At 50.8% G+C, this 23,527-nt stretch overlaps 1 protein-coding gene across 4 annotated transcripts in view; it reads right to left on the bottom strand.

The window, feature by feature from the left end:
- Positions 1 to 23,527, bottom strand: part of DNAH10 (dynein axonemal heavy chain 10) — a 134,850-nt gene that overhangs the window by 46,416 nt on the left and 64,907 nt on the right. For all 4 annotated transcript variants that reach the window (XR_014302639.1, XM_082698590.1, XM_082698589.1 and 1 more), the window contains exons 31-45: positions 22,906 to 23,175; positions 22,570 to 22,753; positions 21,069 to 21,203; positions 19,838 to 19,990; positions 17,563 to 17,751; positions 15,514 to 15,660; positions 14,762 to 14,953; positions 13,127 to 13,245; positions 10,644 to 10,802; positions 9,487 to 9,622; positions 8,208 to 8,330; positions 6,428 to 6,562; positions 5,908 to 6,124; positions 2,700 to 2,819; positions 1,460 to 1,605 (exon numbers count right to left, since the gene is read on the bottom strand). Coding sequence is in view for 3 of the 4 variants with exons in the window: in XM_082698590.1 (XP_082554716.1) it covers positions 1,460 to 1,605; positions 2,700 to 2,819; positions 5,908 to 6,124; positions 6,428 to 6,562; positions 8,208 to 8,330; positions 9,487 to 9,622; positions 10,644 to 10,802; positions 13,127 to 13,245; positions 14,762 to 14,953; positions 15,514 to 15,660; positions 17,563 to 17,751; positions 19,838 to 19,990; positions 21,069 to 21,203; positions 22,570 to 22,753; positions 22,906 to 23,175 (2,425 nt within the window). In the remaining variant the exon portion in view is untranslated. The remainder of the gene's footprint in view (positions 1 to 1,459; positions 1,606 to 2,699; positions 2,820 to 5,907; positions 6,125 to 6,427; positions 6,563 to 8,207; positions 8,331 to 9,486; positions 9,623 to 10,643; positions 10,803 to 13,126; positions 13,246 to 14,761; positions 14,954 to 15,513; positions 15,661 to 17,562; positions 17,752 to 19,837; positions 19,991 to 21,068; positions 21,204 to 22,569; positions 22,754 to 22,905; positions 23,176 to 23,527) is intronic.

Here is a 23,527-nt window from a genome sequence, read left to right as displayed (position 1 = left end):
ACTGCCCTCCAAAGGGCCCACAGGTGCAGGTGCACAGGACATGAACATGTCAAAGGTGAACGTGCCTCTCAATGTAACAAGTGTGCTCAGATGTGCCTGCTGGGCCGAGAAGCATTGGCTGCTGAATTGCAGGGAAAGGGTGTCATGACGGGGGTGTTAATGTCTCTGTCGTTGATCTGACGCCCCAAGCAGGCAGTTCCCTCTGGCTGGAAACCTCCTGTCTGTGCCCTCCACAATGACATTCTGAGAGCTAAATAAACCCAGTTTTTATGCGCCGGTGGGTGAGTGGGCTCGAGCGCTCACAGGCAGGCCGGCCCAGTCCGGCCCATATGGCTCCCGTGACGCCCATCGCAGAAGCCCAGCTGGCCACTCCCTGCCCCAGGGAGGCTCCTGGTTTCGCAGGAACAAGCCAAAGTAAGAGGAACAGGGAGGAAAGTTATGGGAAACTTTGCTCCCCTTGGAGGTTCCAGAAGGCCAAGAAAGGAATTGGAAACTGAAATGATGAGTGGATATGAACAAAAACCTAGCACTGCGTCCCTGAGTGGATGTGGGGCAAGTGCATATGAACGGGGTATCCTGAAACCCACAGGCAGCTTCTTGGAGGAGATAGAGCCTTTCCTCAGGTATTAAAACCCTAAAGACTGAAGCCAGGACAGTGGAAATGATGAGCCAGAGGCCCACGTAGGGCAATTCTGAGTACAGAAAAGAGAACGGATGCCCCCGCCCCTTCCTAATGTCTGGTGCCCTGGCATGTTCTGCACTGTCCTGGGTCATGGGTCCATTCTCAAGTCTGCCTCCCACACAGACCATGGGTCCCTAACGAGCTGACTGCAAGCTGGCCACGGTGTGCCCCCGTGACACCCACCAGCTCAGTGACCGACACACGTCAGACCTTCCCATGTTGAACACGGGGCTGGAGGAAGGCCAAACCCACAAAACGGGGCAGAGCAATGCGACGGCCACCCTCTCTACGTGACCCCGCTCATCCTCTCCTCGTGGTGTTCACCTGGGTAAGGGCCCCCACGCTCTACCAGGTGATTCATGGGGGTCTCCGTGGGACCCACAGAAGGGGGCAGACGTGAAGGTGGGTGATTTCCTAGGTCATCAAAGGCGGTGCAGCATCTGGTTTGCTGTCCAGCTCAGACACCGGCTCTGCCAGAAGCCAGTGACCACGCCCAGAGATCACCCAGAAGCCCGTGGAGAGGTCCACGTGGTGGGGAAACCGAGGCCTACCATCTTGGAAGAGGGTCCTCCAGCCCCCGTCAGGCCTTCGGGTGACTTACAGCCCCAGCCAGCTGCTGCCCAGTGAGCTCAGCAGGGAGCCGGAGCCCGAGCCACCCCGAAGAGCCCCTCCCAGATTCCCGACCCGCAGAAACGGTGAGATGCGAGAATAAGGCTGGCGCCGGCGTCCTCTGTCACACAGCCGTAGGTCACGGAGAGAGAACAAACAGTGACTTACGTTGATCTCTTCATTCAGATTTTTGAGGAAGTTCTGGGTCGTGGCCGTCTTGGAGGTGCCGGATTCACCCACCAAAAGAACAGGCTGCTTGATCTTGACCATCTGCTCCAGGGTCCACGTAGTGCGCGTTGTATCCACTGTGTGAACTAAGGAACACGGCAGGCGTGGGAGCATCCGGGGAACGTGGGGGGCGAGCAGGCGGCAGCACAGAGCTCCCCGGAGTCCCAAACCTCCCGTAAGAACCACCAGCGAACCCAAGACGTGACCTTGAAAACGGGTGGGTGCAATCTCCTTACCCCAACAGTTACTCTTAATAGCTTGACGGAGATCTGAGTCACATACCATGAAATCCACCCGCTTTAAGGGTCTGGTTTGGTGAGCTGGACACCCGCCCATGAGGCGCCCCCCATTTTTTAAAAATATCCAGTTCTGCTTTATAGTCAGGCTATTAAAAACTCGGTTTCGGGGCGCCTGGGTGGCTCAGTGAGTTAAGCGTCTGCCTTCAGTTCGGGTCATGACCTCAGGGTCCTGGGATCGAGCCCCGCGTCCGGCTCTCTGCTCAGCAGGGAGCCTGCTTCCTTCTCTCTCTCTCTCTCTGCCTGCCTCTCTGCCTGTTTGTGATCTGTCAAATAAATAAAATCTTTAAAAAAAAAAAAAAACTCGGTTTCTCCGTGGCTTAGGTCAGTCCCCTCTTGGCAGAGTCTGGCTTCCTGACCAACGACTTCCTCCAAAGAGAGAATGAAACCACAGACCGGGTCCAGCTCAGTCCTACACGGGTCTGCCTGCTTCCTGAGGAAATGGATACGTCTCGCTCTCTCGGCCACTGGTATCTAAACAGCCAGAGGGCCGCGTTCAAAACACAGCCGGAGACAGAAACGTCCAGAGTACGCAGCCCCGCGGGACAGCACCTTCCACACGACGCTGCCTTGTTCATTCCTCCTTTTCTCGTCCTCCGTGGCCAGCCGGCCGGCCCGGAGCTGCTCACCCTCCCGCCAGCCCGCCTGCCCAGGGACAGCTGAGAGTCACGGTCGTCTGCGGGTGCCCGGGGCCAGCCGCACGGAAATGGAACGGAAACCGACCCCTGCTTGGCCCAGCCCGTGGCGCGTTCTTGGCGGCTTCTCGGAACCTACACACTGGGTGGGCCTCAGGAAGGCCACAGAAGCCACCGGATCTGTTCCACTGCCTCACGGAACGAGAACTGATGCTGTTAGCCCAAGAACAGGGTCTGCTTCTCGCTTACCCAGGATGTCGATGAATCTCCTCTCCGGGCTGTGAACATAGTCAGGAACTAATTGGCTCCACGGAATCCATTTCTTCCGCGTGGCATCAAAGTGAAAGTCATACAAGGTTGGGAGGTGACCTGCAGTAAACAATGGCCTGATGTCACTTCGGTCCCGGACCTGGGACTGCGAAACCAGCTCTGGCACATGCTTGAGATGAACTAATGCTCCTTGTTCCCTAGACGGCAACTTAGCCGAGGACGCCCAACGAACACTCCCGTCCACTGGACAGAGGCGCTGTGTCCCTTCTCCCGGAACACGAGGGAGAGGCGGACAGGTCTGGTCCCTAAGCTGACAGGTGTTAGTGGGCCAGGAAGGCGGGTGGTGCTACGTTCTGCTACAGGCCAGCCTGGGTGCCACAGGGAACCCCATAAGGGCATCTAACCAGGGTGGGGCAGGGGAGAGGTCTGAGAAGCACACGCCCGTTGGTGCCTGAACACCAATCACAAGGGTGCTCTGCAAACTTGGCTCTAGGGAAAGCTCCCTCGTGCACCTTGTCCCGGACAGACTGCCCCTCCCCCGCAGGCCCCAGCAATGCCGACCGGTGCAGCCAGCCCTGAGAGGAAGGTTTCCCAAAGGAAATGCCATCCAATCTGAGACCCGAAAAGTGGGCAGTCCTGAGCTAAGAGCCCTGGGGGCCGCCGGGAGGCTCTGTCACAGGGAGAAGGGAGCGTGGCGGGCGGCTGTAGGAACAGAAAGGAGGGAGTGCGTAGTGCACCGAGGGGGCACACTAGGTCCAGCTACAAGGGCTGTAGGACTGTTGTGTGAAGAACCCGACTGACCACTTCGGGCACTGGTTGTCCATCCTGTAGGTGCTGGGGAGCCACTGACATTAACCTCCAAGGGGAGACGTAGTCAGATCTGCATGTGCAATGACCAGCACGGCTGTAGAGGAAAACAGATCTGGAAGAGGTCAGGAGAGATGGGGAGACCTGTTCATGAGGCTCCTGCCTCGCCTGGGGTAGAGGTGACAGGAGCAGCTCGTGAGACGTGGCGGGGGTGGGGGCATGACAGAAATGACAGGTTGGGGGAGACAGAGTGTCCAGGTCACCAGTGTGCAAGGCAGACAGACAGGTGATTGATAGAGGATGATGATGACGATAGACAGACAGACAGACAGACAGATTTCAGTAGAACCGAGCTAGGGATCCAGGAGACGGTGCAGAAGGGAAGGGGACGGGCAGTCAGAAGCTGTGGGCCCACGGCCAGCGCTCCTTGAGGACATGAAGCCCAAAAGGAGGCTGGAGGACTGAAGCCCCATGTGAGGAAGGGGCGGAGGAAAGACACGGGGCTGAAGTGGCCAGCAAGGCAGGGGGGGAACATTTCAAGAGAGCGGGGCGTGGTCTGCCGCCCCCCAACGCTGGGGGCAAGGTCAGGACAGTGAGGTCAAGAAGCCGCATGGGCTCCGGTGGAGAAGACAAGGGACGAGCTCGCTGGAGGCACCTTCCGGCTGTGGGGCTAGGTGGTGGTCCAGCCTTTCAAGGACACATGGCCTTCAGAGTAAAGAGGCGGGGAGCATCTCTAGAAGGAGACAGGATTAGGAAGGTGTCACCTGAGAGCAGGATGGAGTCAGCAGGGGAGAGATGGGGAAGGCAGTGCGAGAGGACCCCAGCAAGGAAGGGGGCCCCTGAGCGGCGGGCGGGCAGGCCCCAAAGAACAGGGCATCTTCTGTGGCCCGGGCTGCCTCCTGCCCAAGCAGGGAGCCGAGGAGCCGGGCCGGAACAAGTCTGGGGGCAGGAAAACCCTATCTGATGCCTTCTGTTTTTCCGGTGGAAGAGAGAAGAACCATCTTCAGCAGAGCAACGGGCGGGGATCAGGTGAAGGTCTGGGGAGAAGACAGGGACACTGCCACTGTGGACGGGAGAGTTCAAGGTCGACGCTCCAGCTACAAGGCAGCCATCTGAAGCTGTGGTTTTCTTAGTGTGACTCAGCCCTGGACGGGGACAGAAGACAGACTCGGGGCTCCTCACAGAGATTTAAGAAAGGACAACAGGGCAAGGGGACCAGGGGTTGGGCCAAGAGAGGGTGAGTGATAAGCCAACAGCAAAGGAGGGGGAGAGGAAAGCAGGGAGCACAGGGCTGGGCTACAGAGGGGACCAGAAGAGAGGCCGGTGGCAGTCCCCATGAGGCCCGGGCCAGCAGGTATGGCCCAAGTCATGGAGGCTGATATTAACAGCTAGTGGGAGGTCAGGGAGCCCGTTGCCGGGGTGGAGTGCAAAAGGCTTCTGGAAGCGAAACGTCCACGTGGCCACTAGGTTCCCAAAATAAGAGCCCACAAGGGGCCCTGAGCGAGGGGGTCGCTGACCACAGGACATAAAGCCAGCATGTTGTGTGTGCACAGTTGGGAAGCACTCACCCATAGGAGGCTTGCCGAGCGGAGAAAGTACCAGCAAACTGCCCCGCACCCCAGAGCAGGACTTGAAAAACATCTCTGATCTGCTCAGTGCACCCCATGAAAAAGACCCAAGGCCATTTCACTTTACGTTTTCAAAAGAACAGCCCAGGTGATGAGGATAGATGACAACTTAGAAGGATGTCTACGGGCCGAGTCATATTCCAATATCATGAAGAAATAGACAAAGATGGGCCCTAGTGTTATGTATAGTTCTTGAGAAAGTCATGTTTTCACCAGATAACAGTTCTTGGAGCATGCACGTTTTTTTCCACACACAAACTCAAACCCTTAATAGGATGGTCTCCTAAGAATCACCCACAGATCTGCACTTGACCTCCTTCTGTGCAAATACTCAGGAAGACAGCAGTTGAGTTAAGCTGTGCCGATTTAGAAAGGTGAGTTAAAAAATAATAATAAATAGGTAAGTCCAAAGGAGAAGAAACTCAAAGTCCTGCAAAGTGTGAAAGTTTTAAAAATTTAAACAGAGGAAAGGAAGCAAGTGCCTAACCTCGCGGTGGGCGGAGGGGGGTGGGGGGGCGCGGGGCGGAGTCATTCAAACTCAACAAGAAAAGCCACTGGGGCTCTGGCTATGGTAGCTCACGCATCAAACTTTAGAGGGTCCCCCAGGGGCTCTGACCATCGCGGGTTTGTCTACAGAAGCAAACGAGCTGCAAAATCCACACAGGCCAACACGGGGAAAAGTGAGGTCACTTCCTCTGAAAACCTCCCCCAAAGCATTCTGAGCAGGAAAACAGGTTGCACTTGGTTCTTACTTGGCAGTTCCCCAGGATTGGCCCATTCCCCTTCCTTATCCACAGAAGGCAAAGAAGCAAGGCGTTTGACACATTCGTCGAATTTAAGCCTTCCATCCTCGAGCAGAGACGCTCCCAGAGAACAGTACAGGGCCTCTAAGAAGTAGCACTCCAGGAGGTCAGGGTCCTCTATCTCTCCTTCGAGTAAGGTGTCCAGCATCCTGGCTAACTGCGTTACCTAGTACACAGGAAAATCCACGATCAGCCCATACACACCACTCCCCTACTCCAGGGTCAGTGCTGCTCCTTAATCCTGGGATCCCAGGTACCAGAGTGATGGGAACATATGACCCACCATATTGGTTCAACCAGGTGGACCCAGGCATCTTGTCTTGCACAGGGTCCCAGAAGGAAGTGCCGGGTCTTCCTTGTCAGCAACCTGCAACATGACAGATTGCCCCTCTGGCATCTCTCTCTCCCTTGGACTCTGGGTTCACCTTTAGGGAAGAATCCCTCCTTGCTAACAGAGACTGTGTCTTACCATATTGAGGTCTGTCTGAGGGATTATGGTCTTCAGCTTCTCTCCCTGTCTTCCATCCACTACCCCTTCCATTATCACATCGATGAGATAAGGCACGTACTTCTCAAAGAGACTCTCTAAATGGCCGAGCTCTACCTGGAAAAGGGTAGAATTCCAATGCATCTTCAAGGGTTCCTTTATTTAAATGGAAGCTAGTGGAGTGCTTATCTTGGCAAAAGAGGCGGGGGAAAGGTCTTCTGATGAACGATAAATTTGGCAGGTGAGTGAACCCTGGTAATCGCGCCTTCTATCTGTAGAGGGGCCCGTCCTCTACGGCGCAATGAAATGAAATGGAGCATTTCATTTCACTGCTGTAGAGGCTAGCCCACCATGGGGAGGGAGGGAAGATAGCGGATCCCATTGGAAAGAAATGGGGCTGATTATCTTCAAGTTCAAGTTACATGGCCACAGTCATCTTGCAAAGAGTGTGGAGCAGTGGAAGGCCCCTCACCCAATCAAGGCATGAAGGATGGCCAGAGACTGCATGGGCCCTTAGACAGCCCTCTCTCCCTTACAACAGTACCTCCCATGGTCCTGTCATGATCTCCCTGGTCTTCTCTTCTCTGGGATAATTATGCCCTGGCTTCCAATTCGCCATCAGCCTAATGGCCGTCCTAGTGATACGCCTTGCATCACTTTGAAAATATGGTAAGTGTCCTGGGTGTGGTCAAAAGGTCATATGTGTGTGGGCCTCACAACCTTCACATGACTGTCACACCTGTCTCTGAACCATTCCCCCCCCCAAAGATTTTATTTATTTATTTGAGAGAGAGAGGAAGAGCATGAGGGAGACAGGTCAGAGGGAGAAGCAGACTCCCCGCTGAGCAGAGAACCCAATGCGGGACTCCATCCCAGGATCTGAGCTGAAGGTAGTTGCTTAACCAACTGAGCCACCCAGGTGCCCTGAATTTTTTTTTTTAAACATTTTATTTATTTGAGAGAGAGAAAAAGCAAGAACACAAGCAGGAGGAGAAACAGAGGTAAAGTCCGACTCCCTGTGGCACAGGGAGCACAATGTGGGCCTTGATCCCAGGACCTCGGGATCATGACCTGAGACCAAGACAGACGCTTAACCGACTGAGCCCCCCAGGTGCCCACTCTGCACTATCTAACGAAGGCTTTTGTTACAACAATACACATTTTAGCAGCCACATGACACATGACAGGATTTGAAGTGAACTAAAACTAAAACTATCAGAACTTTATTACCTGACAAGCTAGGTCCTTCACACACTGCATTCACCCAAGTAAGCAAAAGCTGGGCCCTTCTAGAGATAAGTCTCTCAATAGGTGGACCTCGCTGGACCAGGATTTCCAACTACAACCCACAAGCCAAATCTGGCCTGCCACCTCTTTCTGTAAATAAAGTTTTATTGGTACATAGATATGCCCATTCACATATGGCGGCTGCTTTCATGCCACAATGGCATTGTCGAGTAGCTGGAAAAGAAACCATATGGCCCACAGACCTTAAAATATTTACTCTCTACCCGTTTACAGAAAAAATTGTCAACCCCTGATCTAGACTATCAAAATCATTACCTATCCCACTAGCTATGGAATTATCTGGAAACCTCCTAAGTGTATCTTCCATGTTTATATCCAATTTATTGATAACATTAAGTGCTTAAGATCAAGGTCAAGGTCATGGCTTTCGCAACTAACATCCCTCTGGATTATGTTTATCCTACTAGTCAATAGTACTAAAAACTTTTAAGTTCATTTTAGAAAGAATTTCCACCTTGTTTTGTATTTCATTAACCCATTTTTTCCAGAATGGTTGATATTTCAAGTTTTTAGGATCCACATAAACCATTCCACATCGAGACACAGTTGCAGGAGAGGCATACTGTAAATCTCCAACCTGGAGAAATAAAGAAAATCAGTCACGTTTGCAGCTATAAACAACCAGACTGCATATTTAAAAGCCTTTGCTTTGTGCAAAGTTTTATCAGCTGCGTAAAACCCAGTCATACCAAGATTAACATAGCTTTCACAAGGCTTCTAATTGAACCCTGAAGTTTATCTTGGGAAGATTATACATTCTGATGTAGCGCCTTTTTAAGTTTTCTTTTACTATAAATTAATGTGAAAATTAATACACTTTCGACTACCTGACAAAAATAGAAAACTATAGAGAAGAAAATAAGTTATCCAAAATCCCAACACCAAGCAACAAACATTGTTTTGGAGTGTTCACCTCTCACTCATTTTTCTTCATTTTTTAAAAACATAGTTGAGATTGCATAGTATAAAATTCAATATGCATGCATCTAAACCAGCAATATTAACACACGTCTCTATGAAAAGACACAGTTCAGTCAACCAATAAGAACAATATGCACAAATACCCAGGCATCAGCAAATTTGACAGGCCAAGTTAAAATCAGCATTGACAGTAAGCCAAAGTGAAAGCACGTTTCAGGGCCACTGCTTCAAAGGTTCAAAAGATAGGATCCAAAGTTTGAGAAAAACAAATGAAAAGTTAAAGGCAAATAGTGTGAGAGAAAAAACAAGGCAACTACAAACTCCACGCCAAAAAAATAAAAGGCTCTAAAAGAGAGAACATAATAACAGTACACTATATGGCACTACAGTAAATATTTCCATATTCATAATAATGTAAATACTGTTTACTGATTCAATAGATTTAGCAATGTAGTATTCCGAGGAGGGGAGTGAGCTAGTGGTATGAGAGATGAACTCTCACTTTCATAGCAGTCATAGCACAGATACTCTGTTAACTTAATAAAGGAAGGAAGAGCATGTGAAGTGTGTTATTTACAGACACTTGGATAATGACCAGATGAAATAACACAAAAGTGAAAACTAGTTATCTCTGGGGTTCAATAAAGAGGGATAAGAGGAGTAGGGAGAGTACAAAGTTGTACTCATCATAAAGACTCTTCTGCTCTGTGTGGGTTTTCTTTAGTCACCTATATTTATTACCAATTTAATGAACAACTAGACTTTTAACTAAAAGAAAAACATATTAAAAATTTGTTTTCATCACAACTTGCCTCAAAGAGCAGAGCACAGTGTGCTTGAAGCCGAATGCGCTCACCATTGGCCAAGGTCAACAGCTTATTGTCATCCATCACAGAATTCATGTTTTCCACCCACAGAGCATCCACATCACCATCAAATAAAATATACCTGCAGCAAAGAAAAGCAAGCCAAGCTTTCACATGGAAACTCCCCATTCATGCTGATGTTTTTTTTCCCAGGGTTTTGACACCCTGACCTGTGACAGAGCACCCAACTTGGTCCCAAGGTTTGACCCATAAAATCAAATGGGGGGAAAAAAAGAGCCAACATAAAAACTGAGTTCGAGTCCCTGCATGGCTTGTTTGGTTGAGCATCCAACTCTTGGTTTCTGCTCAGGTCATGGTCTCGTGGGTCCTGAGCTCAGGTCCCACTTCACGCTCAGCTATCAGTGGGGAATATGCTTGGAGATTCTCTCCTTCTGCCCCTCCACTCATGCTCTCTCTCTCCCCCTCCAGTAAATAATCTCTTATAAAAACTGAGTCAGCAACATTTAAGGATAAAGAAACATCACACAAAAGTCTGGATGTCTTGCTTCTCTTGCAGCCTGGAGGGCCGACAGGACAGACCTACATTCCCGCGTGGAATGGTCTGCGGTAGTGCAGTAGCAGCTCTTCACAGAGACAGATGGTACCATTCTTTCATTAAAACTGAGACTGAATATCAATGGCTAGCTACCACTGGTTTGGACATCGACTTTTCTCATGGTAAGTTTAAGGGAAAAGAAAAGTATTTCGTATACCCATGAGCAATGGGTTGAATGGTGGCCCCCAAAAGATAGGTCCCTCAGAACTAGTTATGGGACCTGATTTGTGGGGGAGGGGTGGCCTTTGCTGATGTAATTAAGGATCTCAAGATGACAGCATCTTGGATCATGCAGGTGGGCCCTTCTCCAATGACAGGTACCCTTACAGAGGGGAGAGCATCCTCCCAGTCGAGGAGACAGAGGGAACACATAGAGAACTAAGATCCCACCAGGCAATTTGTGAACAGAGCCCTCGACATCTGGCTCTAAGTCTGTGGACATCCATGCTTGAACCTACAACGCTGTACATTGTCTTTTTTTATCCGCAACATTGAGATAATTAACAAGAGCTAACGCAGACTCTCTCCTACTCACAAAGGTACTCACTTGCGCTCCTTTTTATCCGTTGGCCTATTGATCTCCCTGAAGATGTTTGACAGCACCCCGTCGGTCCAGTCTCGGGTAGTGGGGTCCAGGATGCCATAAAGCTCTATGACACTCATGGCTTTGGGATTCAGGATGTACAACTTGGTCACCAGCCCAAGCCTAAATCAAAGGAGAGGCTTCAGCTATGGTCCAGGTGGCCTGAACGCATTAGGAAAAACGGTCTGTGGCACCTAGATGGGGATTTGATGTTTTGGATCCAATCCAGAATTTAAAATGCAGTCCACACATCTGAAACTAATGTTGTACTATATGTTAGCTAATCGAATTAAAACAAAACAAAACACACTCCACCCAAACTCTGCCCTGGGCTTCCCACTGACTGTTAATGGCTTATATTAAATCAAGGGAACCATGTTTCACCGAAAATGTGGCCCCAACAAAAGTGAGGTCTGAACTGAAAACACAGCTTGGTCTTTTGGAGGCATAGAGAAGCTAAGTGACATATTCGTGCCTATGGCAATTTATGTGACTGTTTCATAATTAGTTTATAGGAGATAACAGTCATCCAGGACAACATAACACACCCTTGGACTACGGATGTTCAGTTCCTTATACTCATAGGATATCTGTTTTGTGTTACCGACTTTATAAATCATGTAGACAGGGCATTAGCCGCCATAACGCCTATAAATTCCTGCAACGCCATGGGATTAATTCATCTACAGAAAACTGGACTTCACACAAGTTCATAATTAACTAGGTAAATCAAAATAATGAGGGCATGCATATACACACGTATATATGATAACTCTATCAATTGCCTAATGATTAATTAAAGAATAAAGGGCAGGAGTGCCTGGGTGGCTCAGTGGGTGAAGCATCTACCTTCAGCTCTGGTCATGATCCCAGGGTCTTGGGATGGAGCCCCACATCAGGCTCCCTGCTCCTCCCTTTGCCTCTGTCTTTCAAGTAAAATATTTATTAAAAAAAAAATAATAAAAGGCAGGATGGCTATGACACAACCCATTTGAAATCAGTAAGTCACTGTCCCTTGGTTTTCTCATAAGAAACATAGGAAGAAATAAGAAAAAAAGACAGTAACTGGGGCGCCTGGGTGGCTCAGTGGGTTAAGCCGCTGCCTTCGGCTCAGGTCATGATCTCAGGGTCCTGGGATCGAGTCCCGCATTGGGCTCTCTGCTCAGCAGGGAGCCTGCTTCCTTCTCTCTCTCTCTCTGCCTGCCTCTCAGTGTACTTGTAATTTCTCTCTGTCAAATAAATAAATAAAATCTTTTAAAAATATATAAAAAAAAAGACAGTAACTTACTCATTAGCTTTATAGACTATCTAGAAATGTTAAAGTCACAAAGATTATAAGGCTTGGTTTAGGTTTTTGCTGGAATATTAGCATACAGAGAAGTCCTTCTGGAACTGAGTTCTTGCTTGAGAGAAAAGTGAGAAGTCAAAATCCATCTCGGTGTGAGGAGAGGCACACTACGACCCACTGCAGGTCTTCAGAACATTCTGTGTTAGGCGTGTGAGGTCCCTGTCCCTTGGAGCAGCCTTGCTCCCGCTGGGCTGGGAATAATAAGGCCTTTGCAGGGATGACACCGTTTTTGGCCACTCTGATCCCATAAAATAGCTGCATGAGGCTGAGTGCCCCCACTTACTCAGAAGGGGCAACCTGAACGCCAAGAAATACAACTTAACAAGTTAATTTTCAAAATATTCGCATAAGCTTGTTATCTCACAGATAAGCCTCGTCACAGTCTGAGGCACAAAAGGGTCACCGCTTTGCCTTCTAAATTCACCAATCAGCAGTGAAACAAGGAGAGACGCTCTGAGTCTAACGTGGGGTTTAGGACACTGATGTCATCCAATGTAGTAAAAACATTTTGTGTTCCTTTTAAACTGGATTACACCTGGATTGAAAATGCCTTCTTGGCGGGGTGTGCGTGTGTGTGCGTGTGTGTGTGTGTGTGTTATATGTAGTTTCAAACATGGATTAACTTCTTGTTTTCATAATTTTTTTAAAAATGCAGTGTTTGGGGCACCTAGGTGGCTCAGTTGGTTAAGCATCTGACTTGGGTTTCGGCTCAGTTCATGATCTCAGAGTCATGGGATCGAGCCCTGCATGGTCATCCACACCCCGCAAAGTCTGCTTAAGACTCTCTCTCCTCTGCTGTGAAGTGCGTAAACCTGGCGATTCACAGACCTGCACCCCGGGGGATAAAAATATATTATATGTTTATAAAAAATAACAAATTTAATTTAAAAAAAAAAAAAGACTCTCTCTCCTCCTCCTCTCCCCCGCCCCTCCCCCTGCTCTTGGAAATAAATAAATAAATTTTTTTTTTTTCCTTTTAGAAGGCAGTGTTTTAAGACAAATTTTATCTCCCAGGAATTGAAAAAGCAAAATGGGGCTCCACCAACCTGACCAGGAAACCACCCTGGCACCCAGGCCCTCCCCTCGGGGTCATACTCACTTGGTCTGGGCCTGACACAGAGCGTTGATGACCACGGACTTGCCCCCTCCGGTGGGCCCCACCACCATGGTCGTGTGGCGGGTTAACATGGTCTCGAACATCTGGACCACTTTATCCACCTGTGGGGCAACCATTGGCAGCTGGGGTAAAATTTTTTTTTTTTTTTTTAAAAACAGCTTTGTTGAGCTATAATCCACATACCGTATAATCTGCCCATTCTGAGAGTGCGGTTCAGCGGGTCTTAGGACACGCCCCGTGATCCTGTTCAATTTTAAAACATTTTAATCCCCGCCCCCCACCCCCAAAACTCTGCATCATTTGCCCTCTCTTCCCAGCCCCTCCCCCAGCCGCTGGGGCGGCTCATCGGCTTTCCCTGTCCGTGGACTTGCGCCGTCTCCATACGTAAACGGAGGGACATGAGCGGAATCGCGCAGATCACAGAATCTGCAGGCCTTGGCGTCTGGCTGCTCTCGCATCGCATGTTCTCAGCGTCCATCCGTGGGTCAGAACGGATTTCTTTTTTGTGGCCAAGGACTACTCCATTGTGCGGACATATCGCCTCTGCTTCATTCGCCCGTAGATGAGCATATGTGTGGCTTCGATGTCTGGGCTCTTACCCAGACATCATGCAGGAGTTCTTGCGTGGACCTACCTTCTCATTCCCCCTGGGGGTACGTGACTCTACAATTCACGTCTTGGGGAACTGCCGGATTGTTTTTCCGTTGCTGCTACATCATTTCACATTCCCTTTCTACACCAGCAGCTCTAGAGGAAAAGGTCAGGGTAGGAAAGGTGCAGGGAGCTCTCTCTTCGGTGACCGGTACCTGCTGCCCCCGCCCCAGGCCTCGAGGGAGCCTGACATCCTGAGACAGCCCGACCAGAGGCGGCCATTCTGGTCCTGCAGCCTTAGGCATTTATACCCTCAGCAGAACACGCTGGCAGTAATTTTTGGCTTACGGACAACATCTACAACCTTACAGACTTCAGATAGTAAGAATCTTATCAGTAACATCTAATTTTTCTTCGAAGTGGGACTGTGGAGAAAGAAAAAGCTGGGGTGGGGAGAGAGCACGAGATGGTGGGACCCCAAAACGAAACACTTGAGTCATCACGTTATACCAAGAACAGCTGGAGGGCGGTCTGTACATGCTGCGGAACATGACTGGGCCTCAAAAAGGAAGGTGATTCTGACACCTGCTAAAACACGGATGAGCCATGAAAACATGCCAAGGGAAATAAGCCGGTCAGAAAAGGACAAAAGCCGCAAGATGTCACTTACATGAGGTCCCCAGTGGAGTCAGATTCATAGAGACAGAAAGCGGGGCAGGGGGGAGGCAGGTGAGGACCGGGGGGCTGGGGAGGGGCTGGGGAGTTGCTGATTAATGGGGACAGAGTGTCGGTTTTGCAGGATGGAGAAGTTCTGGAAATCTCTTTCACAGCAATAGGAATATACTTCCCCCAGCTGAACTGTACAGAAAACGGGTAAGATGGAGATTTTTGTTACGGGTACTTTAGCACAATAAAAAGAAAAAAAGTCAGGGAAAAATGCTTAAGATGGTCAATGTTGGGTGGATTTGACCACATTCAATTTTTTCAACCAGGAAGGACCCAGATGACGCCCGTGCACTCGCTTACCTGGACAGGTAAGACGACGTAGCCGCCCTCCTCCAGGACCTGCTGCACGGCGTCGTTAAAGTGGGGGTAGCGGACACGCGGGCAGTCTAGTCCGGGAAACAGGTCGGAAATCAAACCAAGGAAGAGAGGGACGTCCTCAAAGACGAACTTGGGCAGATTCATGTCTCGAAGGGCCCTCATCAGCACCACATCCTGGATGGAACGCAAGAGACGCCTTCGGAGATATTTCCGAAAGACCCAGGGGCTAGTCTAGAAATCCTCTTATGAAATAGGAAATGAAGCTTTATATCAAATATAAGACATAAAGCGTTGTGTGTACAGAGGCTAGAGGACCAGGGAGCCTGTGGACCACAGAGCAGCCGAGGTCTGCTTTGGAGTAAGTCCCGTGCTTTTGTGGCAAAGCAGGAAAAAAAAAATTGCCAAAACTTGTTCATGTCTTCCTGAGAACGGGGTTGACCCCCACCCCTCCACCCCACCTTCCTGCAATTGTGAACTGGTTATTACCACTGAAGCCTCAGAAACTGGTGCTGTGAACACTTTCAACTTGGCCTAGTAATTAGTCAAATTGAAAAATAATAATAATAATAAAAAATAAGAGACCTAATTAAGGCCAGCAACCAAATGAAGTGACAGTGAAGACCAAAGCTTTCCAGGGGGGATGATAGCGTAGCCCGTCATCTCATCCCCACACTCGTTCGCTGCCTATGAACCGCACAGAGCCCTGGCAGACGTGGGCGTGCGCCACCCCCTACCTCTTGAAGGTCAGAAGAGCCTCTCTTCAGCTCTCCAGCCATTACCAACACAGACTTCAGGGCTCTCAGTCCAAAATCATAGTGGTGTTGCTTGGAGAGCTGCTCCCGGGCCAGCTTATAGAGGACGGTCATCTTTTTGGCCAGGGTCTTTTATGATCAAAAACAATGAAAAGCAAAGAAAGACAATGACCCGAAAGCAACAGGACATCATTCTACAAAGAAAGTGAACATGAAGCTGTTCAGATGCAACTGCTCCATTAGCAAACAGACCTTGCCTCTAAGGGCAAGACCTTGGCCGGGGGGAGGGGGCGCAGAGATCTTCATTTTCAACAATGACAAATTATGCACTAATTTCAAAGAATGCAGGTCTTACCAAAATTTGAGGAACTCTCTTTGAAAGCGGAGGAAGATCTCCAGTGGCTTCGTTTAAAGACTAGAACCCATCCAACTTTTTAAAATCATAGCAATCACACTCTAAAAATGTGATTTCTGTTTTTTTGGACCTGAACATATTAAATCTTTTCCTGGCGGCACCTGGGTGGCTCAGTCAGTTAAGCATCACAATTCATGCTCACTCGTCCTCTGTTTCTCTCAAATAAATAAATAAAATCTTTTAAAAAAAAAAAAAAAAGCTTCTCGGGGCACCTGGGTGGTTCAGTGGGTTAAGCCTGGGCCTTCGGCTCAGGTCATGGTCTCAGGGTCCTGGGATCAAGCCCCACATCAGGCTCTCTGCTCAGCGGGGTGCCTGCTTCCCTCCCTCTCTCTGTCTGCCTCTCTGCCTACTTGTGATCTCTGTCAGATGAATAAATAAAATCGTTAAAAAATAAAAAGATAAATAAATAAAATTTTGAAAAGCTTCTCTTGCAACTCATCTTTCAAGACAAGTCAGCCCCTCGCAGACTACTGATGGAGCCACCGATACAGACGACTACCTCAAGGAATCAAGGCCTGCTGCTCCCTAACAATGATGTGGGGACTAAGAACCAGAGATTCCAACATTCCTATTCAAAATCTGGACAATGTGTGAGCAGTAAGAGCCTTTAAAAAAAAAAATTTACAGGGGCGCCTGGGTGGCTCAGTGGGTGAAGCCTCTGCCTTCAGCTCAGGTCATGATCCCAGGATCCTGGGATCGAGCCCTGCATTGGGCTCTCTGCTCAGCGGGGAGCCTGCTTCCCCCTCTCTCTCTGCCTGCCTCTCTGCCTACTTGTAATCTCTGTCTGTCAAATGAATAAAAATTAAATCTTAAAAAAAAAATTACAGAAAAGAAACCTCACAACCCTTTGTGTGGAAAGTATTTGCTATTTTATATGTTTTTCAGAACCTTCTAGGAAAATACAGGAGCATACTTTTTTATACATAGTTTAAAAGATGATAAAGGACATTGGGAGCGTGTATGTACGTGGTACGAGGCTAAGTGAAGGAAGCCCATCAAGGATTACATACGTATGATTCCATGTACAGAACATTCTCGAAGGGACCGGTTGTCATGACCGAGAATGGCAGGGGGTTGCCAGGAGTCAGGGCCGGGGTGGGCGCCCGGAGGGGAGATGTGATACCAGGGAATGACAGGAAGGACTTTCTTTGTGGTGATGGCCCAGTTCTGTATCCTGATTGTGGCTCTGGTTACAGCACACGGGCGACAAAATGTTCTAGAATTCTGCATACACACGAGAGAGAGAGAGAGAGGATACAACATCTGATGGAATCCAGATAAAGCTTGTACCTGAGCTGACAGCACTGTGCCCTCGTCACTCTGACAGCCTGCCTTGGAGGGTGTGAGATGTCATCGTGGGGGGTGGGGGGGTGGGGGGAGGGGCAGGTGGAACTCTGCACTACTGCTGCCACTTCTGGAGGGTCAAATGACTCGCAAATGAAACTTACAGTTTTAAAAAGACACAGGAGGAGAGAGACAAAGTGTAAAAAAAAGAAGAAGAAAGAAAGAAAGAAAAATTAAGTCACACAGAATGCAAACTTCCCAAGTGCCTGGTCTGAGCGCAGAGCCAGGGCCGTGGAAGGGCCAGGCCGAGCCGGGCACTAAGGAGGCCTCACCTTGGCCCAGAGGAAGCCCTCGGAGAAGAGCATGATCTCGCAGATCTGCTGCAGGTCGGGTACGATCACCACCACGGGCCTGAAGAGGGCCTTCACCGACTCAGGCAGCTCCGTGCGGCCCGCGTAGCCTGGGTTCATGGTGATGAAGATGCCCATCTTCGGGTCCAGGGAGATCTCCTGCCCTTCAAACTGGAGGACGATTGGAAAGGAAGACAGTTACCACCGCGGTCAGGGGGCCGGGGGTGCCACGGGGCTGTTCGTCTCCATGGGTCTGCGGCAGAGGCCACCGTCTGACTCCCTTCCATTTCCAGGATTTAAACGCAGCGTCCTCGTGCTCCTGACCCGAGTGTTCTGGGGGCGAGCCCTGCACACCCCCATCCAACTCCGATCCCAGCCAGGGTCTGTGCGCTTGACAAGTGGCCGATGCGGGGCAGGAGCGCAGCCTAGAGCTGTCCCAGACGCCCCTTTATTTTGAGTTTCTTTAGCCAGTTTCACCTGTCCCTATTTCTTTCTCTAAGATTTTACTATTTTGTTTTTTTCACTGGTTCACCAGATAGAAAAAAGATAGAAAATGGTGTTTTTATGAGGCACAGACTGCCTCAGTGACTAGAGGGCCACCCAGCAGGTCACAGATGTTCCCCACGGAAGGAGGCCACTGTCCCGTCTGCCAAGCCCACAATGAGACCACCGTCACCCGCTCTCTGATATCCATGTGGGGCCTCAATGTCCTTCTGGAGATGATGGACTGGCCTGTTCTTAAAACCACAGCATCTAGAGACGCCTGGGGGGCTCAGTCAGTTAAGCGTCTGTCTTCGGTTCAGGTCATGATCCCATGATCCTGGGATCGAGTCCCTCATCGGGCTCCTTGCTCAGCAGGGAGGCTGCTTCTCCCTCTGCCTTGTTCTCCCCCTACTTGTGCTCTGACAAATAAATAAAACCTTAAAAAAAAAAAAAAAAAAGAAGCTTCTAGAAACCTGAATGCACTGCAGGTTCAATTTCCTTCCTTCAGAAGTAGTAAGCCCGGCCCTAAAATAGTTCAGAAGAACCCATTAAAAGAAAATGCACCCAAAGCCTTTATGGGAATCCTAAAAATGTTTAATGGGATCGATGTTTAATGGAATCAAGATTACATTACCTCTTAACAGTGAGCCGCACTGAGGTCTGGGAGAAAAGCAGGCAGGTCGCCAGGGCCACGGAGGCACCTACAAGCCAGTCCCCACCAGCCCAACCCAAATCTGAAGGCTGAACTTCTCCATGAGGCGCTGTAGGGCCTTGGAGGATAAAAAGGCACTTTCGGGCACAAAAGAAGGAAGGACAGTTTCAGGCAGACAGAGACACATGTGGTGTGTCTGCAGGGTGAGTGGCACGAAGGTGACAAAATGCAGGGGTGGGGGAACAGAACATGTTAGGGTCCAGGGAGCCCCAGTGCAGGGACGTGGCCCTGCCACTCTGGTCCCTTTGGTCAGAGAACCCACTTCTGGGCTATCTAAATTATGTAATAAGATCATGTTTCTCCAAATTCTGATCTGGTCTCCTCAGCTGTAACTTAATAGTCTTATCAGCTCGGGTCTACAAATACGTCCTCGGAGGGACACAGATCAGAGCGCACTAAAAACTTCTCAAATCTGCCTCTTCATTAAAAATGCTACTCGTTTTGGGGAACCTGGGTGGCTCAGAGGGTTAAGCCTCTGCCTTCGGCTCAGGTCATGATCTCAGGGTCCTGGGATCAAGCCTCACATTGGGCTCTCTGCTCGGCAGGGAGCCTGCTTCCTCCTCTCTCTCTCTCTCTCTCTGTTTTCTTCTCTGCCTACTTGTGATCTCTATCAAATGAATAAATAAATACAATCTTTAAAAAAAATTGCTACTCGTTTTAATCCCCTAACTTGGCGAGGCAGGAAGGCAAAATTTTGTGTTTATGTGATAACAGCCACCAAAAGACATTTTGACTGAATGGACCACTAATCCTGAACGCTGACTCTTTCTCAAACTTGGGAAGTGACCCAGAATATTTTTTTCCTTTAATGGGGGCTCTGTCCATCCCTTGAGAACACTGCCTCCCCTGTCCATAGCTGCTACTACTTCTCTGTCTGGAATTCACTTGACATTCTAGAACACTGCCGTCCCTGATTCTCCAAGAGGCTGATAATTTGGGGGAAACCCAACCATCTCGATTCGAAAGCAAAGATCTGTTGAATCGTCATTTGAGATTTCTAAGGTCACGCGGCCGAATGTCCAGCCTGGAGAATGTGACGGGGTGGCCCTCCCCCGTGCCCACCTGGAACGTGGTGAGCTGGTGGATCAGGGCGTTGCGGATCGTCTGGATCTGAGACGAGATGACTGACAGCACCGACGCGTCGATGCGGTTAAACTCATCAAAGCAGCCCCAAGCCCCACACTGGGCGAGGCCAGAGAAAATCTTCCCAATGGCCTAGCGTGAATAGGGGGGGAAAAAAAGCACAAGGGGTATTTTCATCTTTAAAATCGCACACGATGGGGCACCTGGGTGGCTCAGTCATTAAGCATCTGCCTGGGCTCAGGTCATGGTCCCAGGGTCCTGGGATCGAGCCCCGCGTTGGGCTCCCTGCTCAGCGGGAAGCCTGCTTCTCCCCCTCCCACTCCCCCTGCTTGTGTTTCCTCTCTCACTCTGTCAATTAAATAAAATCTTAAACAATAATAAAATGAAATGAAATGAAATCGCACATGAGACATTTACGGATAAATTGCCTAAATTAAAACAAGAGAGTGAACATCAGGTTGGCAGAGAGGCAGCCGACCAACCGCCCTACTCATGGATCTTTCTGGCAAGACTGGCGGGACCCTCATGGCCAGCTCTCCCATTCACAGGACTTTACCAATGTAAGGATTTTCACGGAAAACTCCCAGAGTTCTGGCTCCTCTTGAAATACTGGAAAATCGGGGGCCCCTGGGTGGCTCAGTGGGTTAAAGCCTCTGCCTTTGGCTTGGGTCGTGGTCTCAAGGGTCCTGGGATCAATTGAGGCCCGCATCGGGCTCTCTGCTCAGCGGGGAGCCTGCTTCCCCCTCTCTCTCTGCCTCCCTCTCTGCCTACTTGTGATCTCTCTCTCTCTGTGTCAAATAAATAAATAGAATCTAAGGAAGGAAGGAAGGTAGATAGACAGAGAGACTGGAAAATCAAGCCGCAGCAGGTCCATCTTCCCCGGTGGTAATCTTAACCACAGTTAGGAAGTGGTGACCCCAGCCGAAGCCATGCCCTGCCTCCGGCCTTGGCCTCACTTCACTCCTCAGCGCCCCCTACTGTCTGCACCTGCCGTTGTCGCTCTGGTGACCTTTCGGGTTTGCAACCTTTGCTCTACATGCTGCTGCCAAGGCAGGCACAGGTGAGATCGGAGACTGAGGGTGGCAGCCCGGGTGAGTTCTGAGACTGAGGGTGGCAGTTTCTTCTCTGCGCTCTCTCCTCCCAGCGGTCTCCCGGAGAGTGTGGGCCGCGGTGCCTCCCCCCACGTCCCGCGCTCCGCTCTCGGCCGTACCTTGTAGTCCATGCCTTCCCCGCAGTTGGTCACAACACAGAGCAAGCCCAGGGCTTTGGCCAGGTCCTTGGTGGTCTCGGTCTTGCCGGTACCCGCTGGGCCCGCAGGGGCGCCCCCCAGATACATGGACAGCGCCTGTGAAGGAGCCAAATAAAGCCGATGTGGTCTGAGTCACATAAGGAAACAGGTGCCATTTCCCAAACCCTGACAATATATGCGCGGTACACACGTGACAATGAACATGTCCACACTCACCCTTCCCGACAGTCGCTATTTTGTAACATTTCTGTTTTTCCATTGACCTCCACCGCTCCCTCCCCTTCCCCCGCCCCATGCCGTGATACAGGGACCAGCGTACCAAGGACTAAGCGACACACCGGAACGGGTGCCGACCCTGAGGATGAAGCCCTAGTCGTTCCCAAAGATGAGGCCCGTGCACACACATAGATCTGTGCCGTACAGGGTTAGCCCTCCCCACAGAAAGTTCTGGCTGTGTCTCCAGATTCTAGGAGTTGATCTCAAAGCCCGTGGAATGTCCTGAGAACCGTGACATCAGGCCACATGCCATCAGCTTGACTTTCTGGAGGGGCTGGAAGCTAAAGTCGGCTGTGCAAGCCATCGGTCGTTTCTGCATGACCAGTCCCCACTGGAACCCCCACACCCGCATCCCCGGCGAGCTTGCTGCGTGGTAATGCCTGCTGCCCGCAGCCACACGGCCACCGCAAGGGAGAGCGCCATCTGCACGAGGACACCGCGACCGGGAAGTGCGGGCCCCAGCCTGCTCGCTGCCCACCACCTCCTGCTGCGGGTTTTGACCTGCATCCCTTTGCTAGGGTAAACCACAGTCAGGACCGCAAGGGCTTTGCTGAGTTCTGGGAGCCCTTTCAGCAAACTGGTAAGCCTGAGGGCAGTTTTAGGAGCCGCCTGAACCAGCAACAGCCCCATCCCCGAGGGTGGCAAGTAGGTCCTGCTCCAAGTTCAAACAGTGGTGTCCCTTGCTCCCGGCACTGGTTTCCTGGGGCTGCCCTAGGAGAGCCCCACCAAGCGGGGGCTGAAAACACCAGAAATGCATTTGTTCACGGCACTGAGAGCTGGGAGTCTGAAGTCGAGCTGTTGCCAGGGCCGCGCTCCCTCCAAAGCTTCGAGGGGAGGTTCTTGGCTCTGGTGGCTGCAAGCCTTCCTTGGCGTGGGGCCACCTCGCTCCAACCCCTGCCCCCAACTTAATGTCGTCTTTCCTGTCTCTCTGCGTCCTCTTCTCACAGGGACACCAGTCAGAGGATCTGGGGACCCTAATCCTGGATGTTCCCAATCCTTCCCTAATTAAACGGACAAAGAGCGTATTTCCAAAGACGGTCACATCGTGAGGTTCCGAGAGGACATGAATCAGGAAGGAGGGACGCCGGTCAACCCAGTGCGGTGTCTGCAGGCAACCCAGTCACCCTTGCAGAGCAATCCAGAACCAGGGGCCGCTGGTCAGCGCGCGGTCTGGGTGGCCAGTCACCTGCGTGAGAGTCAGGTAGATGCGGTCCGTGAGCGGCGTGATGACCAGCCTCCCGTTCAGACCCATGTACTCGTAGCCGTAGCTGAAGGTGCCCGTGCACTGCCGGATGTTCAGCTCGTCCGGCTCCCGGTCCCAGTAGAACCGCAGCTGACTCTCCCACTCAAACTCCCGGGCCTCGAGAATGCTGGAAGGGAAGAGGAGGGGAGAGTGGGGGAGGGGCGGGGAGGGGAGAGGCGGGGAGGGGAGAAGAAAGGCGGTAGAGGTCGGAGAAACCGCGAGGCCATGCCGGGTGGGGGACACACGCTGTGACACGCCAGGGCCCCCGGGGGTCCCTACCTGCTTCTTATGAAAGAGTCTACTATGTCCCTAGCGTGCACGTCGATGATGAGGGCCGTGTTGTATTTCTTTCTGTCGTTTTTGCTCAAGGGCATGGTGATCCGCGTGACCAGCTCGTCGATCTGCCGGTGCATCTTCTTGCCATACTCCTTCATGGCCTGCTTCTCCCCTTTCTGCACTTCGTGGAAGACGTCCTCCACCTCCCAGGTCCACCACACCTGGCAGGCGGCCAGCACCACCATCCCCTGGTACAGGAGCATCCAGTCGACCCTACAGGAGAAAGCACGCCTGTTCGAGATCTTTCTCCAGGGACTGGCGCCGGACCACAGTCCCCGTCAGAATGGGTTTCTTTGATCTGGAACGGGGGAGGCCCAGGGAGGGCTCAAGGTCAGCGAACGGCAGGAACTCTTCCAGCTGGACGGGAAAACGGCAGGCTGACGGCATGCACACGTGAGAACGTTCGAGGGGACAAGGCAGGAAGACGCTAGGTCCCTTTTAAAATATGCCTGGACAGGTGTGCAGAGGGACCGAATACTATGGGCATAGAATAAGAATGTTTACATTTTTAAATTCCAACAAATTTCATCATCTCGGACCACCCCACCCGTTTGCCTATTACAGC

The sequence above is a fragment of the Mustela nivalis genome (genome assembly GCF_964662115.1).
Source record: "Mustela nivalis genome assembly, chromosome: 14".
Taxonomy (NCBI): Eukaryota; Metazoa; Chordata; class Mammalia; order Carnivora; family Mustelidae; genus Mustela; species Mustela nivalis.
The sequence above is the reverse complement of the archived record's forward strand: the minus strand, read 5'-3'. Positions and strand labels throughout refer to the sequence as shown.